The 15760-nt window shown below is 47.1% G+C and overlaps 5 protein-coding genes across 5 annotated transcripts; 1 reads left to right on the top strand and 4 right to left on the bottom strand.

Moving 5' to 3' along the window:
* Positions 1-1179: 1179 nt before the first annotated feature.
* On the bottom strand, positions 1180-3099 carry MGYG_08195 (stress protein; the record flags this gene model as incomplete). Its single annotated transcript, XM_003169968.1, has 2 exons — positions 1180-2919; positions 3001-3099. 2 exons carry the CDS (start codon positions 3097-3099, stop codon positions 1180-1182), a joined length of 1839 nt encoding a protein of 612 aa, XP_003170016.1.
* Positions 3100-3492: 393 nt separating this feature from the next.
* MGYG_08194 (mitochondrial 37S ribosomal protein RSM18) lies at positions 3493-4189 on the bottom strand (the record flags this gene model as incomplete). The annotated part of the gene is made up of 3 exons (XM_003169967.1): positions 3493-3675; positions 3751-3989; positions 4072-4189. The coding sequence occupies 3 exons, from the start codon at positions 4187-4189 to the stop codon at positions 3493-3495; spliced, it is 540 nt and encodes a 179-aa protein (XP_003170015.1).
* A 409-nt stretch (positions 4190-4598) lies between these two features.
* On the top strand, positions 4599-7050 carry MGYG_08193 (hypothetical protein; the record flags this gene model as incomplete). Its single annotated transcript, XM_003169966.1, has 2 exons — positions 4599-6820; positions 6882-7050. The coding sequence occupies 2 exons, from the start codon at positions 4599-4601 to the stop codon at positions 7048-7050; spliced, it is 2391 nt and encodes a 796-aa protein (XP_003170014.1).
* Positions 7051-7551: 501 nt separating this feature from the next.
* MGYG_08192 (hypothetical protein) lies at positions 7552-8911 on the bottom strand (the record flags this gene model as incomplete). The annotated part of the gene is made up of 5 exons (XM_003169965.1): positions 7552-8176; positions 8257-8425; positions 8486-8529; positions 8602-8776; positions 8836-8911. The coding sequence occupies 5 exons, from the start codon at positions 8909-8911 to the stop codon at positions 7552-7554; spliced, it is 1089 nt and encodes a 362-aa protein (XP_003170013.1).
* Positions 8912-13965: 5054 nt separating this feature from the next.
* Positions 13966-14406, bottom strand: MGYG_08191 (hypothetical protein; the record flags this gene model as incomplete). The annotated part of the gene is made up of 3 exons (XM_003169964.1): positions 13966-13973; positions 14062-14119; positions 14242-14406. 3 exons carry the CDS (start codon positions 14404-14406, stop codon positions 13966-13968), a joined length of 231 nt encoding a protein of 76 aa, XP_003170012.1.
* Positions 14407-15760: the final 1354 nt, after the last annotated feature.

The following is a 15760-nucleotide window of genomic DNA, read 5'->3' as shown; positions in this document are numbered from 1 at the left end:
ATGGTACTATATAAAGGTCACTTCAAGGTGTCAATATCCAGATTAGAAGAGATAAGTTAATGCGTCATAAAAGAGCTATGATCTATGATGGCCTATGATGCCTTGGACAAGATGCTCCGAGTACCACCTCTTCGTGTTATTATAATTTGCGACTACAAGGCAATTTTATACGTCGAATAGACTGAAGAACCTATTGTATACTTCTACTGAGGAAATCGGGAACATAACTCCTTACCACGCTAACGGCTAAAGAGAAGCGAAGGTCACCCAGTGCATTTCATGCAGGAAAATAATACACTCCATAAAACCTTGCGGAAATATCATTGACGCCATCTTCATCATTTCGGCAAATACCCTTGCTAGCTACCGACTTTAGTTTCATAACAGCAAATATCAAGCAGTGTGCAAGCCGTGGACCCATCATAAGCCCTTAGTTGAGCACACTGTATACAGGCACACAAGTAAAGACGGGAAGCATAGATACCTCCTTTGGTTATCGGGTTTATAGACAATCTTTCACAGGATCCCAATTTAAAACCAAAGGCTGTCTACCACTTCGTAAGTTATCGGTAGTTGGGCTAATTTAATAACTAGCAGGGAGAGCTACAGCTTCTCCTTGATGATATGTACCACGAATACATTATGCGATGTTAGACCAGGCTTTTGCTCACGCCGTAGCTTAGAAATACCCGGGCAGACTAGGCGCTTATTGAGCCCTTTAAATTCAAGAGACCTAGATATCCAAATCAGTTAGCGGACTTCAAGGGAATATGTGTTCACTTTAAACGATCCGTCAAGGTATATATTTCCGCTTTAGAAACCATTCCCTTTCTCGTCGGTCTAAAGTTGCAGAGGTGTAAAGATCAACTAATCACTTGATTTTTCCAAAATGACACAGTCAATCTTAAAATAATGTCCAGTTCGTCCGCATGCTGTTACTCATATTGAAGGTCTCATCTATAGTATGGATGCTAACGTATTCCTTCTTTATAGACGGAACTCACTACGGTTTATTTACAGGTTATTTGCCAACTTCAAAAGCACCTGTATTAAGAAATCTTCAATACGAGTAACTCGTTTGAATCCATGGTAATAATAACAAATCTTCTTCAGAGCAGCGGAGGAAAAGCAAAATCACTGTTTTCCTATTTAGAATGAGTTGGTTATATTAACAAGTGTTTACTTCGCAAGCTCAACCTTCCAGGTCTTTACGGAACCGTCAGCACCTCCTGATGCAATCTTAGATCCGTCGCCTATCCAAGTAACAACGTTGACACCTTCCTGGTGAGCGTTCTTCATCTGCAGTCTGTCACCAGGGCGAGCAAGATTCCATACAAAGATATTGGTATCGAGCGAACCGCTCACTAAATGAGTCACTTCCTTGTTCCATGAAAGAGAGGTGATACGACTGGTATGTGCTGCCCAGCGATCCGTAACTATGCTGCCATCTGCGGTCTTGTAGACCATGATTCTACCACTCGAATCACCAGCAGCTAGGATTGATGCATCGGGGGAAAATGCTAATGCAGTAATTCGGTTCCTCAACAGTTTGGTCTCGATGCTAATGTTGATGTCGGTACCATTACCGTCGAGTTTGCCAATCCAAATAGAAGCATCTTCACCACCAATAGCTACTGTTGAACCGACAGCAGCAACGGTGGTTATTTGTGATTTAGAGGCGTACTTCCCAGTGAGTTTTCCCTTGGAAAATATCTCAACACAGTCGGAACTGGCTGCGATGATAAAGTCTCCCGCGGTAGCAATGCCCTTTGGCTGTGCAGCAAGTTTGGTATCAAGCTCGGTGTAGGAGTTAGAATCCAGATCAATGGATCTTAGTTTATCGTCCCATCCAACACTGTATATATGTCCCGAGTTTCCCTCTCCAGTGGCCGAAAAGCCCGCAACATAGCTGTTGTGTCCCAACCCATTAGTTGTTTGTGCCGATCCGTCCGATAGGTTCCATTGGCAGACTCTTCCATCATAGCTACCGGTCCAAAAAGTATCACCCGGGCAGGCCTCGCGAGAGGATAAAGTGGTTATATTTTTCTGATGTCCCTCCACTCGTCTGATTGGCTTTTCAGTCCCTTCAACCAGATAATTAAGAGTTCCTGAGAGGGACAAGCTTATGGTCAACCCATCAGTTCTTCCATTAGGCCATACAACTCCGACCTGTTGGTCCGCTACACCAGCAGCACCGTCCTCCCCGAGGACCCAATTCTGAACAACCTTGCCCTGTTCAACATCCCAAAGCTTCACCGTTCGGTCAGCGCTAGCAGTGACAAATTTTCGAGAATCACTCGACCAGGAAACACCAAAAATGCTGCCCTTGTGTTCACCCTCTCCAATCTGGCCCTTGACCTCTCCAGTCTTCCCGTCGTAGATCCAAATCCTCCGGTCACCACCCACACTAACCAGGCTATCGCCGTTCGGGCTAAAGGCAACACCGTAGATGAAGTTATTGTGCTTTTCCCGAATACCAGTATTATATTTGAAGGGAGCTCCGTGGTAAAACACTAGAGTCCTATCATCTCCAGCCGTTGCAGCGCGTAACGGCCTCTGCTGCCTGATCGACACCGAGTTGATAACCTGACTATGACCCGTTATTTCACCAACTGTATTGCCGCTATCCGCCGTTATGCAGTGCCCAAATCGCTGGTTTCCTTTACCAACGGCAATTATGCGCTGCGAATCACCATCCCAGGCCAGGTCGTTGATTCTTCCGCTCACAATGGAATATTCTCCTTTCGTGACACCCTCGCCAACGCAGTCCCACACACGCACAATACCAGAAGCGTCTCCACTGGCAACGTAGTATCCGGAGGGTGAAAAGCGGGCAACAGTTGTCTCTGCAGTGTGGGCTGTGTACTGGGTTGAAACCGACGGATTGTCTATCGACCGAAGGAATATGGACCTGTTGGACTGTTGAACGCAATTCGTCAGACTATAGCTGCTCTAATGGCATGGACATGCTGAGGAGGCGCTTTTTAAAGGCATCCTTACTGCGTAGGCTAGCCGTTCGCCTTTTGGGTCAGATGAGAGCTGGGTTGGCTGGCCGCGGGTTGTTGAAGGGCAAGCAGCCCATGTGGAATCTAACAGCATGTCAGCCACTGGTAACAAAAGGAGCCCCCAAATCGGATATTACCGCTTCTAATGCTCATCGTGGGCCTAAAGATGCTGCTGCTTGTCTTTATTCGTCTTTTAAACTGAAGATGTGGTGTCTACTACGTCGAGTTGTTGTTGGAGAGAAACAAGTATCTGGGCGGGGCAGCCAGCGCGTTTGATGCTGAATAAGGCGATATAACAAGCATGATGTTATAGATGGATGCCAGACATGAAAAAAGGGCCACGCTTACTGAAACAGCCGGCTAAGAGTAGTAAGATCGTCTTTTATACAGTCGGGTAGATAGAAACAATCGAGTCTAATGCGTAGTATACATCTGGTAATCATCTCAAACACCAAAGGGTATGCGGGAAAACAGGGACTGTGTAGGCTTAGAGCTTCCTTTCAAGCATTAGAATCTCTGGATGTCTGTGGACGCTAGGCATAAGTCCCATGCTGACTGCCCTCCTGATAGCCTTGGATAGCTTCCTCTGGTTGATTCGTCGCAGGCCGGTCTCTCTCGCTGACTTGATTCGGCCCGTCTCACTAACGTATTCGGACATGACGGCAGGATTCTAATAAGTTGCAATGCAATTAGTACTGGGAATCTCTGGTTAAGCAGCGAATGGACGGGGAGAGATCGCAAATACCTTGTACATGTCCAGAGGGTTCAGCGATAGAGCGTCGAAAATATCGGTCGTAGGGTTGCGCCGTTTCTTCCATTTCTTCATTTCCGCCGGGCTCAGGTCGCGCGGAGAGTACACATCGCCGGGTTGCCAGTTCCTGGTCTGCTGCTTCTGTAGGTCGATAGCTCGCTGTTCCCGGGCTCTCTCTGCCTCAAACTGTTGGTTCTGGAGCTGTCTCCGTCTAATACCGCGGAGTCTGGCGTCTATAGATATACAGGCAGTCAGCTTCAATTAACACCCATAGAAAGTTCACAAGACACCCATTTAGATAGTAATATGACTTACCTGTCGCTGGGTTCAAGGTAACTCCCCCAAAGCCTGAGTTGGCCCGGTATGAGACCCGGGGAGTGAAGCCCGTAAGCTGGCAGAGAATCGGACGGCAGGTGGCCAATTTGGTAGCCATTGCAGGTATCGGCAATAGAGATGTTTCCGTTATATGCCCAAGTAATTGGTATTTGATGGCTTGATCTGCTGCTTCGAAACGTCTTTCAATGCCGTCCAGCACGAGATTTTTTTATATGCGTTTAGCTTGGTCAAAAAATGCCAAGCCTTGACATCCGCGCGTTTCTTTTAAAGCTTCACGAAGCATAAAAAACCACCAGCTTGACCAGACGCCTGAAGGGACCAGCAGAACATGGTTATACCGAGAATTGCACGTTCAATTAAAGATAATCGGGTGCATACTATGGTTCTGTCTCGGTAGAATGCATGTCCAGTGAGTTATACCCTACAAGCCAGCACAACCCGAATATTTCTAACCATGCTCGACGCAGCTGTGAAATCGGACAATCACACCAACTCGGCACATTAAGATGGCCGGAATGTTCAATACATTCCTCGCGAACAAGTCGTTCGTAGCGTCGAGATGCTACAGGCACTTTCTTTCTTCCGCGAAGCCCCGCGCTCGCACCTTTCGCCCGATCCTCCCCAGCCAGAGGAGACATATATTCAGCTTCCCAACTATTCGACGGGTGACCGAAACCAACACTGGGAAGCAAAATGACACTTCAGAATATGGATCGAAGGCTATGGTACAGCTGGTACATGCCCTGGAACAACAATCGCGGCCTCCACCTCCTTTCATTCTCGCGACGGGATTCATGCGGTTTATAGACAAAAGGCTCGGTCAAGATACGTTGACTCGTTATCAAGCGGAGCTCCTTTTGCGCACCTTTCAGCACCTTTTAAGTGTCCCTTCAAAAGATCCCCAAGGCTCTCTACGAGAATTTTTAGAGCTCGAAAACTTTGAATATACCTTGGAAGCACTGGCGCGAGCAGACTTCACTCCAGATGCCGCCGAGCTGGTTAATGACTTGGCAAGAAATGTCATGGGACAGATACGTCGAATACGTGCGAGGACTCCAGAGGTAACTCCGGAGCCTAGTCTCGAAGCCTTCACGTCGTACATCACCGTTCTCTCTTCCACTGGATTTTCCGCCGATGCATTAAAGCTGACCATTTCCTATTGGAAATCTACGCCAGACCTGAACAATGAATTATCACCTTGGGCTAGTATCATAAAAGGATTTGCCAAAGAAGGCAGACGTCTAGGGGCCGAACAAAATACCCCGTCGAAGACCACAATGGTGCTGAGGAAGATGGAAGAATGCGGTGTTACATTGAATATGGAGCGCCAGGAAAAATTGATCTCCATGCTAGTCGATGGAAATTATTTCCACGCAATCAAAACCGTGGCGGAGCTTCCTATCGAAAAGTCAACAGCCACAAATGTACATCTACTCAAGTTCGCGCTTCGGCATGCTATGTACTCGTGGGCTGCAACAATAGTCAGTTCATTTCCAACACACCCAACTCCAGAAACTAGAGATGCACTGCTTCTCTTTTCCTTTTTGCGGGGACGTTCTTCAGGCTCAATTTGTAAACAGCTGGATGAAATGGCCGCAAACAATCCAGAAATACGAACTACAATGACAATTGACACGGTCAACATGATAATCGAATATGCGAACCTACACAAGGAAGCAGAAATTGCCCAACAGGCTATACAAGTGGCACAGGCATTGGGTCTAACTCCTAACGCTAGAACGGCTGTGCTACAGATACATTCACTGGTCCACTCGGGACAAATTAAGGAGGCCGCGGAATTGTTCCAATCACTCGGCCCGGAAGTGGAATTTGACTTATCCAACGTTGAGTTCTTGAACGACTTCATCAAGAAACTCTGTATAGTGGAAAATTCGTCAATCGATTTTGATACCGTTAACACTCTTGTGGATATTTTGCAAGACGTGGGTGGCCGATTTGACTCGATGACCCTCAGCACTCTTTGCAAAGCTTTACTACACCGAGGCGATTTAGAGGGTGTATCTACTTTACTCCGGCCAATTATCGACACTTTCGACCCGTCAGAACTTCAAAAGATCAGGTTGCCTTTCCTTGATTATATCAAAGATACCGATCAAACAGTCGACAGCGCATGGGAGGTGTACGAGCTTTTGAACTTGGCTATACCTACAACCCCTGTTTCAACTAGGACGATGATCATGAACGTGTTTTTTGACCGTCAGAGATCCGATCTTGCCTGCTTAGTTTTCGGTCATATGCGGCAAAAGGGCGACCCTAATATCCGACCAACATCTTATACCTATGCTCGCTGTTTCCAAGGGATTGCAAAGTGTGCGGACCCAGACAGTTTGCAATTGGTCCACAATATGCTAAAACTTGACCTTCAAGTTGCTCCAACCACCAAGATTCGCAATAGCTTAATGCTGGCCTATGCCGCCTGCGGGTTAGCGGATCAAGCGATGAGAATTTTCAGAGACATACTTCACTCAGAAGAAGGCCCTTCTGAACGAACGCTAGTTGTGTTTTTTAGAGTCTGTGAATCTTACGGCAACGGCCGGGAAGAGGCGATTAAAATGATGGAGAAGCTGAAATCCATGGATATACTTATCAATAATGACGTCTATAATGCATATATTGGCGCTCTTGGAGGGCATTGTGAGCTGGAACTCGCAGTCCAAGCTATCAAGCAAATGGAGTCACAAACCGGCTCCACACCAACTACGCTCACGTATGCTAAGTACCTTCACTGTCAGACATACTCTACTTTTACTAACTACCAACGTTCACAGGCTTGTAAACCTCTACAACTCAATACCGTACCAATTCTGGAAAGATCAGGCCGAAGAATGGGCACAAGTCGCGTATCCTGAACTATGGAACACAATAAAACGGTCCGGGCGAACGACAGACGAGGACGGTATACAACATCTGAATATAGATAGGTCGGTTAAGGCTTAGCCGTGTATTATTAAATCCAACCAGTTATTCAGTTCACTTGCAGTCTTCCCTTGCACCTAAAGCAACAACTACATTCACAGCCAAATGGATCAACCACATAGAGGCCCGGCCATCCTGTCACAAAAGAATAGCGATATTGGTGCTCCCACCAACATTCAAAACCTGGAACCCGGGTCTTTCCTCTTGTGAGAGTCAGGCAGATATCTCTTATTCGTTGGCTACACGGCGATAATGCAATCTCCCAGAGGCGCCTGCAAGCACACTATGAAAGATATGGCCGAGTTGAGGTCTCAAGAGCTAACATTATAAATATAAGCAGATAAAAAGAACACCCCAAGAGAAAGCTCTACCATTTCCACTATCCTAGGTCTATATACACCCTTCGTTGATTAAAAGAGGCCATGGTGAAGCTCTTGAATAACCTTCAACGATTGAAATTCCCATATTCCCCCCAAAGAAACTCCGATTTTCATTGCTATATACCCTTTGTATAGCCGCTGTCTATAAAGTCAATAAAGTCGTGTGATCAGAAAACCTAATGTGGTCGTATCGTGGCCCCATTGTAGGAATGTTGGTGCTGTGTTCCATGTCTGGATATCCCATTACCCCGGTGTGGAGGAGAGACAACATATCGTTGGAAGTCCATGGGTCATAGCCAAAATTGCCATTAAGTGGCGGATCTGTAAATGAAGGCGCACACATCTCTGCCTGCGATGATGTGACGGCGTAATATGAATAAGGCGATATACTTGTTGGCTCACAAGGACGGATTGGATCAATCAAAGGAGTGTGCGGAATCGGTACCGGACTCGGTGAGCTCGTGAGACTTGGGACCTGTTGATAGGAAGGGACCGCAGCCAAAGGCGAGTGGACATCGTTGGTTGGCCATACCTCGGGGACCGTGACTTTTGACGGAGCTGGTAGCCGGGCTGGCTGGCTCTGAGTATGATCTGGGACATGCCAAAGGAGCTTTGGCATGATCGTCTGACAAACACTTCGATTTTCCTCAACCCGCGGCACAGGGCTGGCGGCCGGTTTCACCATCGGGGCTTTCTTCCTGGCAACACTTCCGGAAGCCTTCGGTACTGTTCCATCGGCTTTATTACTGCCAAAGCGCTGGGTATATCTAACAATCGGAGACACATTAGGAAGGGGGACTTCATTTAAACAGGCACTGGACCATTGCAGCGACAGTATGCAACATACCTATTTTTCGCGGCAATCGGCGTTCGATTGGGAAAATATCTATCCACGATCTCGGTCCATCTTCGACCATATATCTCAACGGCCTCCCTCAAAATCTCGTCTTCCAGAAGTGACCATCTGTCATTATTTATTTCTGGGTTCAAAGATTCATGCCACCGCCTTGAACACTCTGCTCAAAAGAAAAGTTAATGATTGGCATCCTATGGTTGCGGGTGTAAGCTCAACTTACGATCTGGCTGTCTGGATCCGACAACTTGTGAAACGAGTGCCCAGCTGGAAGAAAGAGATGTGTTAGAACACGTTAATGGCCCAGAGGTGAGATAGGAGGGCCAATAATCTGCTTACCGGAAACCGTGTTTCTGGATGCCTTGCAGCAGCTTTTCATCCTCGGTTTTATTCCACGCTCCCTTGTTCAAGGAAGGTGCCAGAATATAGACCCATCGTTTCCTGCAGTCCTTGTTGTTTCGATCTGGGATGTTCGAGGCTATGCGATGCCAGTTGATGTCACCACCTCGAGCCACTAGAGAAAGAGTTGGTCAGCTCCCGCCGAATCCACCAGTTTTCATCATAGTAACCTACTGCTTTCATTGACCGCTTTTCTGAGGAGGGCATCCTCCTCCTTCGTCCAAAGCCGTCGTGCTCTTACTTTCAGCATCGTGGGATCTGACCAAAAAGTGTTCGGGCCGGGAGAAAGGGTATCAGCAAAGCAAGGTGCGCACCGCTGGGAAGTATAAGAAGAGGGAGCGATGCTCGTCTGTCAGTGATAAAGGCTAACGTTTTCCAAACCAGAGAGAATGGAGAAAATAAGGAATGCGGCAGTTGATAAAAGAATCAAAAGACGAGGCATGAGTGGTCGCGGTACTGCTGGGTATAAATCTTATCTCTGAGGGGGGACAATCGGCTTCTTTTCTGTGTTCCAGCGCATCCGACAGGCGTCAAGTATACGACAGGCGCCAAGTGGACTTCCCAGAGAAGAAGATGGTATAAACAAGCAAGGTTTGTGAGCCCAGCCTGATGTCCCAATCTGGTGCCATATATGGCCCATGTATAGCATGTACCACATCTCATGTACGATGGCGGAGCGCAATTTTGATCTGCAAGGCTCATGCATGGGTGGACCGTATACTAACTTATGCATATAAGCTTTGCCTTGTTTGCAAATACTACGTCGGCAGTCATATTCGTGCATGGAACTGTTGAAATACCGGATTTGGCCTAGGTCAAGCGGAAAGAAAAAGCCCTTTGACGCCTTTCAACTGCTTGTGTTGCATAACTTGAACGCGATACCATACGAAGATACAATCTTCTACCCGCGGCCCGGTTACTCGGTTACTTTCAAACACCGTTCCCAGCGACACCTAGAGCTTATTTCTCTCGCACGAAATGGAGAATTATGGCAAAGAAAAAGGAACTGTTCGGTATCAGGTCCCTGAAACTCCCGCTGATGGCAATACAACATTTAAAGAAACACAGCTACACGCTATTGGCTGAATCGGGTGTGCTATTCTTCCCCCCAGCAAACTCACAGTGAACTGGCATCTATAAGATTGATACATATATACTATATGTATGCAACTACAAGGAAATATATGGCGATACAGTTTCAAAAAAGCGGGAATTCATAGGTCGATTAGCGCTATTATTCATCTTCGGCAGCGAGTTGCATCGACGTAAGTCACTCGAGCACCTCAATCTATACGACACCCTGGCAAAGGCAGGCAAGGTCGTATTCAAGGTCTACACGTGGGATGGGATCTCCTCGAAAGCAGTTCCCTGTCACGGTAAAAGAAAAGAAGCAAGTGGCGGGCGGGCACATCTATATCTTATTTCATGCTGGCCTGCCTTGATAACGGGACACCGTCCTCCAATAATCGGCGCTATCTCAACACATTGGCCGCCATGATTCGAGGGCAAATGTCAAGCTCATTTCCATGGCGCCCCGGTACTTCTTGTTCGCAGATGTTCAGGCACCTTTTCAAAAATCTTCGCTATGGCTTTTGATCGTTTTTAGGTTCCCTTTTCCTCCGTATTCTGATTCTTCTTCCCTGATCACTCCAGCCAAGAGATGGCCCTGGTTGACTTCGAGTTCTGCCTTACACGCCAAAATCTTCTTCCTCCGCACCAGAGGAACCCCTGCACTGAATCCCATGGGCCTCGCGAAGGGCTAGAAAGACGTTTGTCTTGCAGAATCGTCAAAACGCCTCGCCATGCAAAACCGAGCATTAAGGTTGTCAATCAGCATGCTACCTTCGGCAAATAAACCCATTTATTTTCCTATTTACCGGGGTTTCCGCTGTCAACACTCTTTCTCTTTTTACCCTCCCCTATTGTAAGGGAGGTGCTGTCAGTCTTGATGCTGCTAGTCGTCCTAACCATGTTCACAGCAGCAAAGAGCCGTTGTTTCTACGAACTCCTTCATTTCCACGGCTAAATTCCACGATCTTCTCCCCTCGCGTGCATAGTACTCCATATACCGTGTGGGGGGAGGCGGATGGACAAGACTGAGTGGAGACGACGTCTAGGGGTGCTGGCTCGCTCAAAGAGATGCCTGCCCTTGGTACTACTTAAGACGTCCAAATATATTTATGATTTGGCCATGCATTCGCTGCCGGCAACCCCTAGAAGGAGTACTATACATCCTTATTCCTCTAGTCTTAGTCAACACATGCACACACCCGCCGGCTTATGCGAATAATATATATTAGGCTCCTTCCCTCGTTAGCATTTACTCAAGATGCAAAGGATTCGCTCACCGTTGCGTATATCATGTCTGTTAGCCTTGCGCGGCTGAAACATCCGAAGAACTCACAAGAAATGATCTCCAGAGACCAAAACAAGCGGCCTATGGTCTATCACCAAATGAGGTACCATAGCATTTCCCCCAAATCAAGTACTCTTGCGTTTAAGAAGCTTCTCTTACAGAATAGTTAACACTACTCGGTTCCGTTTCTTTTCTATTTTTGTTTCTCGAAACTATCCAGCCAATACGAAGGTTTATTTCGGCGGGTTCTCTGATGCGCCAGTGGGTTTATACGGGCTTCAACTACGAAGTGGTGCCCGTATTTATCTTTTTTTATCAAGCAGCTAGGAGAAATTCACGGCGGCCTCCATTCTGCTGACATGTTTTCACCCTTCTCGCGCCCCTATCACCCAGCTCTTGCCACGTCGGTGGAGAATGTTAAAGTATGCATGTAGCGTGTGCGTGCAGTGTAGCATGAAGCATGTTGCAGCAAACGCCATCAAGCACACGAATTATCCTCCCGAACTTGCGCATGGTTTTGACTGGCTTCGCTTGTTTAATCCTTGTTCTGATCCCCTACGTGCGTTGGGGCTGGAGGATAGTCAGTGGGAGCCAGCAAACCAAAAGCGAGCGTATCGAGTGGCTTGATATGGCTAACTTGGCTAACTTGTCCACCCCCCCCCCCCTTCCCCTTCCCAATCCTCCGTATCGACGTTCTCCTCTAAGGCCAAAGAAATGCAGAAAAGAAAGAAAAAGAAACCCAGAATTTGAGCATTCCAGCCATGTGGTTGTTTCATTTGTTACGGCTTTATATTCACGACTAGTCAAACGGTTAAGCATAGCTCCCAATTCCTGTCTCGAGTCATGCAGTCACTGGATCGCCGTCGTCTTTGATGAGCTTCCACGATATTATTATTCATGCAGAAAATCTCGACAACTCGATGGATGTGAGCTCTCGCTCTCCCTTGGCCATTAGGATTTGATGCCGGCCCAGCACCGGGAGACATGGGTTTCTATTCGTCCAGAATGAAAGAATTTAACTTTCAAAGAGCCGAGAGGGCCTAGTTATAGATGGAAGGTCAAAAAAGAAGTAGAAGCCCTGTCTCCGTTGTCTCTCCCCTGGCTCGCTGCACTCCAACCTTTTCCCTCACCATCTGCATCTTTCTGACTCTTCTTAGTACGGATACAACTCGACTCGTCTCTCCCGCTGCTATTAATAATAATAATAGTAGTAGCTTTCATCTCCCCCAGCCAAGGACGAGTGGAGGCTGCGTACGCCACGAGGAAGCGGGTAGAGTTCCCCCTGACCCGCTACTTGTTGCTCCCGAACCTTAAGCAGTTTAAAAATCAAGTCAACAATTGAGCAGAACTTAGTGGTAACCAGCAAGAAATCTCTCCTAAACCGCCAACTGAAGTTGTTGCTTGAAGCAAGATAGCACCAACACTCCGGGCGTCATGGCTCGATGCCTCCGAACTTCTCCTTCAAAGGAATTTCCAGGAAACGATATATTACAACAATACTCCGTATGTTAACTCAGTCTCCATACTCCGTAACTGCTTCGTGCAGAGGGATTGGTGAGTGGAGCTGAAGTGAGTGTAACCCCTGGCTAGCCCTCTGCGTCAAAGCTAAACACGGCTCTTTGATGCTATTATTACAACCACGTTGCCTCGCCCAGGCAAAATTTTACTTGTGGCCTGCGGATCGGAAATACGGGTGGTGCTCCATACTTATACTTGATACTGGACAGACACCTTTTGCAAGGTGGTTCTGCTATCTATAGGCAGGTCTCGCCCTGAAGCTCTTCTTCGTCAAAGCTCTGGTTTGATGGTGATTTCTAGAGGTGAAGCTCAATAATACAGACACTCGGACAGCCGGCCCGGCAATTGCATCTCGTACCAATACAGCATACTCCGTACAGCTACAGATCAATGTCCTTTGACAACAATGCCCTTACAAACCACTCAAAACATATGATTGCATATACACATCAGATGTGTACATATACTGGCATTAATGGACGCCCTATTTAGGCATCCTGCTTAGGATCTACCCCACGACGAAACACTACGGCGACAGCCTCTCAGATAACCCCTGCGGTCTACTCATCAACAGGAAGGTTTCCTAAGGCCACAATACATGGGTTTACCCAAGTCATTTTGTCTTGTTTCCACAAGGAAGACTCCTAATTCTTGGGAAATCCCGCACTCTTCCCCACGTTAACCCCGAGGGTGCCATGTGGAGGCGCGATATCTTGCCAACTTCAAATCAGACACGCCGGGAAACAATTGGAACACAAATTGGGATCATCGAAGCCTAATTACATAAAGGAAACGTGAGACCTATATAAGTATTGCCTACAAGGATGGACGGGAAAGTACGTAAACTGTGACTTCACCCTGTCCCGCTCCCCATAATGATGCGTTCTATAGCACGGGGCATCAAACAGATACGACGACGGACAGGAACACTAACTGCAGGCAAACCTGATTCTGATATTCAAAAGGCACTATCATCTTTTAGGTAACTACAACGACAGTGGAGCCAAGAATGAAATTATATGAGGAGATTTTAGGATATCACTATCCAACTTCTAAGACGGAGTTTGTACGGAGTGCGCCGTAGTCTCGGCCAGTCCCAAATCACGACCATGGCTGACTTTGATAATGTAATTCTAGGGGTTGGCAGAAGAAAAGAGTATCAAAAGAATGATATCCATTATGACAGCAAATAAACTAGGGAAGAGAATTTGATAGTTCCTTCGTAAGGCTTGCGGCAACTTCAGTCATCAGCAGCATTATCCAAGAAGAGGCAAACATCAACAAGGCCTAAATATAAATATAGCAGACTAACGTGCGAAAAAATTACCTTGGTATTCCTTCTCAAGATCATTTATTGCTGTCAGCTCGCGCCCTTTTGAGCTTCAAAAGAGCAAAAGCTCGTCTTGATGGCTTGTGGCATCAGCCTGGACTCACTGTTCTATTAGCTCTGGATTAGCAATCTACAGCGGTGGCTGAATCCGTTGTATCGTCAAGCAGCAACAGTGTTCAAGTTGCCAGAACTGCACCTATTCGAACCAACATGCTATAAAGTAGGTACATAGCACTGAGAGGCCGACTATCTAACTACTGGTTAGCGTCCGACCGGTAACTGGTATAAACCTGCACAATTATTCAGCAGTGCTGTTGCTACTCATCGAGATTTTGAACATCTCGCAGCCTGCATGGGCTGCTAAAGCCGCGCTTACCGCCCGCTCAAGGCAGCATGCCTCTAGGGTATCACTGATAGTGGTCCCACTGCGATGCATTCCAACACTGCGAATGGCCAGTGAGTGGACAGCTACCTTTACGATGGCCCCTCGCGCGCCACCCTTGCCTGTGCCAATGGCACGGCCCTCGGCGAAGGCGTGCATGCTGTCTCCCACGGCCTTTGCTGCGCTCAATAGCCCTCACACAGTAATGGGAGCCACCGAGCTGCTGGCCGCTAACTAAAGGGAAAGATTTTCTCCCGGCGCTGTTTCAGGCGGCCTCATACAGAGTACATGGTCGTAGGAGAAGAAGCACGGGCTACTCCGATACCCACCCATGCTGAGTCTGACGTTATTGTGTCAGGCTTGAGTGTCGCGGATGCAGAGGTGATAGGACCTAGCACGATCCTGTACCTGCTCTGACATCACATCCCAGTGTTGGATGTATTGTGCGCAATTCCAGTAAATGCTCATAAGTTGAATCCTCCTGACCTTCAGGCCGCAAATGGGGTATCTCCCAGCGCTATCCTACCGTCAAAGGAATGCATTTCTATTAAACCTGGTTCCATGAACCATCTCACAAATTCGTGTGACTTGTCGACCACTTACCCAAGGGTCCAAATGGCTCCTCTTCTTTCTGACCTAAACCCCGTGGAGCCTTTGGATGCTTTGACGATTTCTCTTTCAAGCTCTGCATCCTCCACTTGCATTGCATCGCTAGTGGTAATATTGCCCTACTGCTCTATCAATAAAATCTCACATATCCTCCACGGAACCTATGCCGGGGAATCGGCCCGTTATACCGGTAATGACAAAAAAGCCTCTAGTTATGCACCTGTGATACATCAACAACAGGTGAATGCGAGTACTATCTATCAACAGCGCTTCTCGAGAAGGACGAGACCAAGTCGGCCCGCATCATAACGACAACTGTGCCATCCCAGCTGCTTGTCTGTATATTGTTTGCTTATATACTCTAACCATATCCAATGCACGGCATTCCAGGCCCAGGATATTGAGCCCTAGGTTTATTTAAGTACTTATGGCCACAGGATTTAATCTAATGGCTCTAGAAGATACGCATCATCTTCACCTGACGGGTTCGTTTAATAACTCGATCCACATATCTAATTGTCTGTCCAACATATGACCAACAACAGCTTTTCGTCGGAAACAATCTGGTCTCAACCTTGTCATTCTGATACCCATCACAAGTTGCTTAAAGATAAGTAAGGCTTTGGAAGCTAGGTCATTTTAATATATTGCTTGTACCCCAGATAATATCCTACGAGCTCCTGGTTTACAGTTACTACAATACTATCCTTACCAACAGCGGTCTGATGAACGCCAAGGCCACTGCATGTAAACCATGGATAGTGATGATATTCCTAGGCTATTTCGCCGCTATGCTTGATTCTGGGTGAAAGTATTCATTTAACTGAGATGTAACCGTGAATACCCCACTGAATGTAGCATAGCGGGTGTGGAAATCCCTGTCATTATTACTATGATGCCGACC

Source organism: Nannizzia gypsea, genomic scaffold, assembly GCF_000150975.2.
Source record: "Nannizzia gypsea CBS 118893 supercont1.8 genomic scaffold, whole genome shotgun sequence".
In the NCBI taxonomy this organism is placed as follows: Eukaryota; Fungi; Ascomycota; class Eurotiomycetes; order Onygenales; family Arthrodermataceae; genus Nannizzia; species Nannizzia gypsea.
Note: the sequence above shows the minus strand (reverse complement) of the source record. Positions and strands in the feature narration are given on the sequence as shown.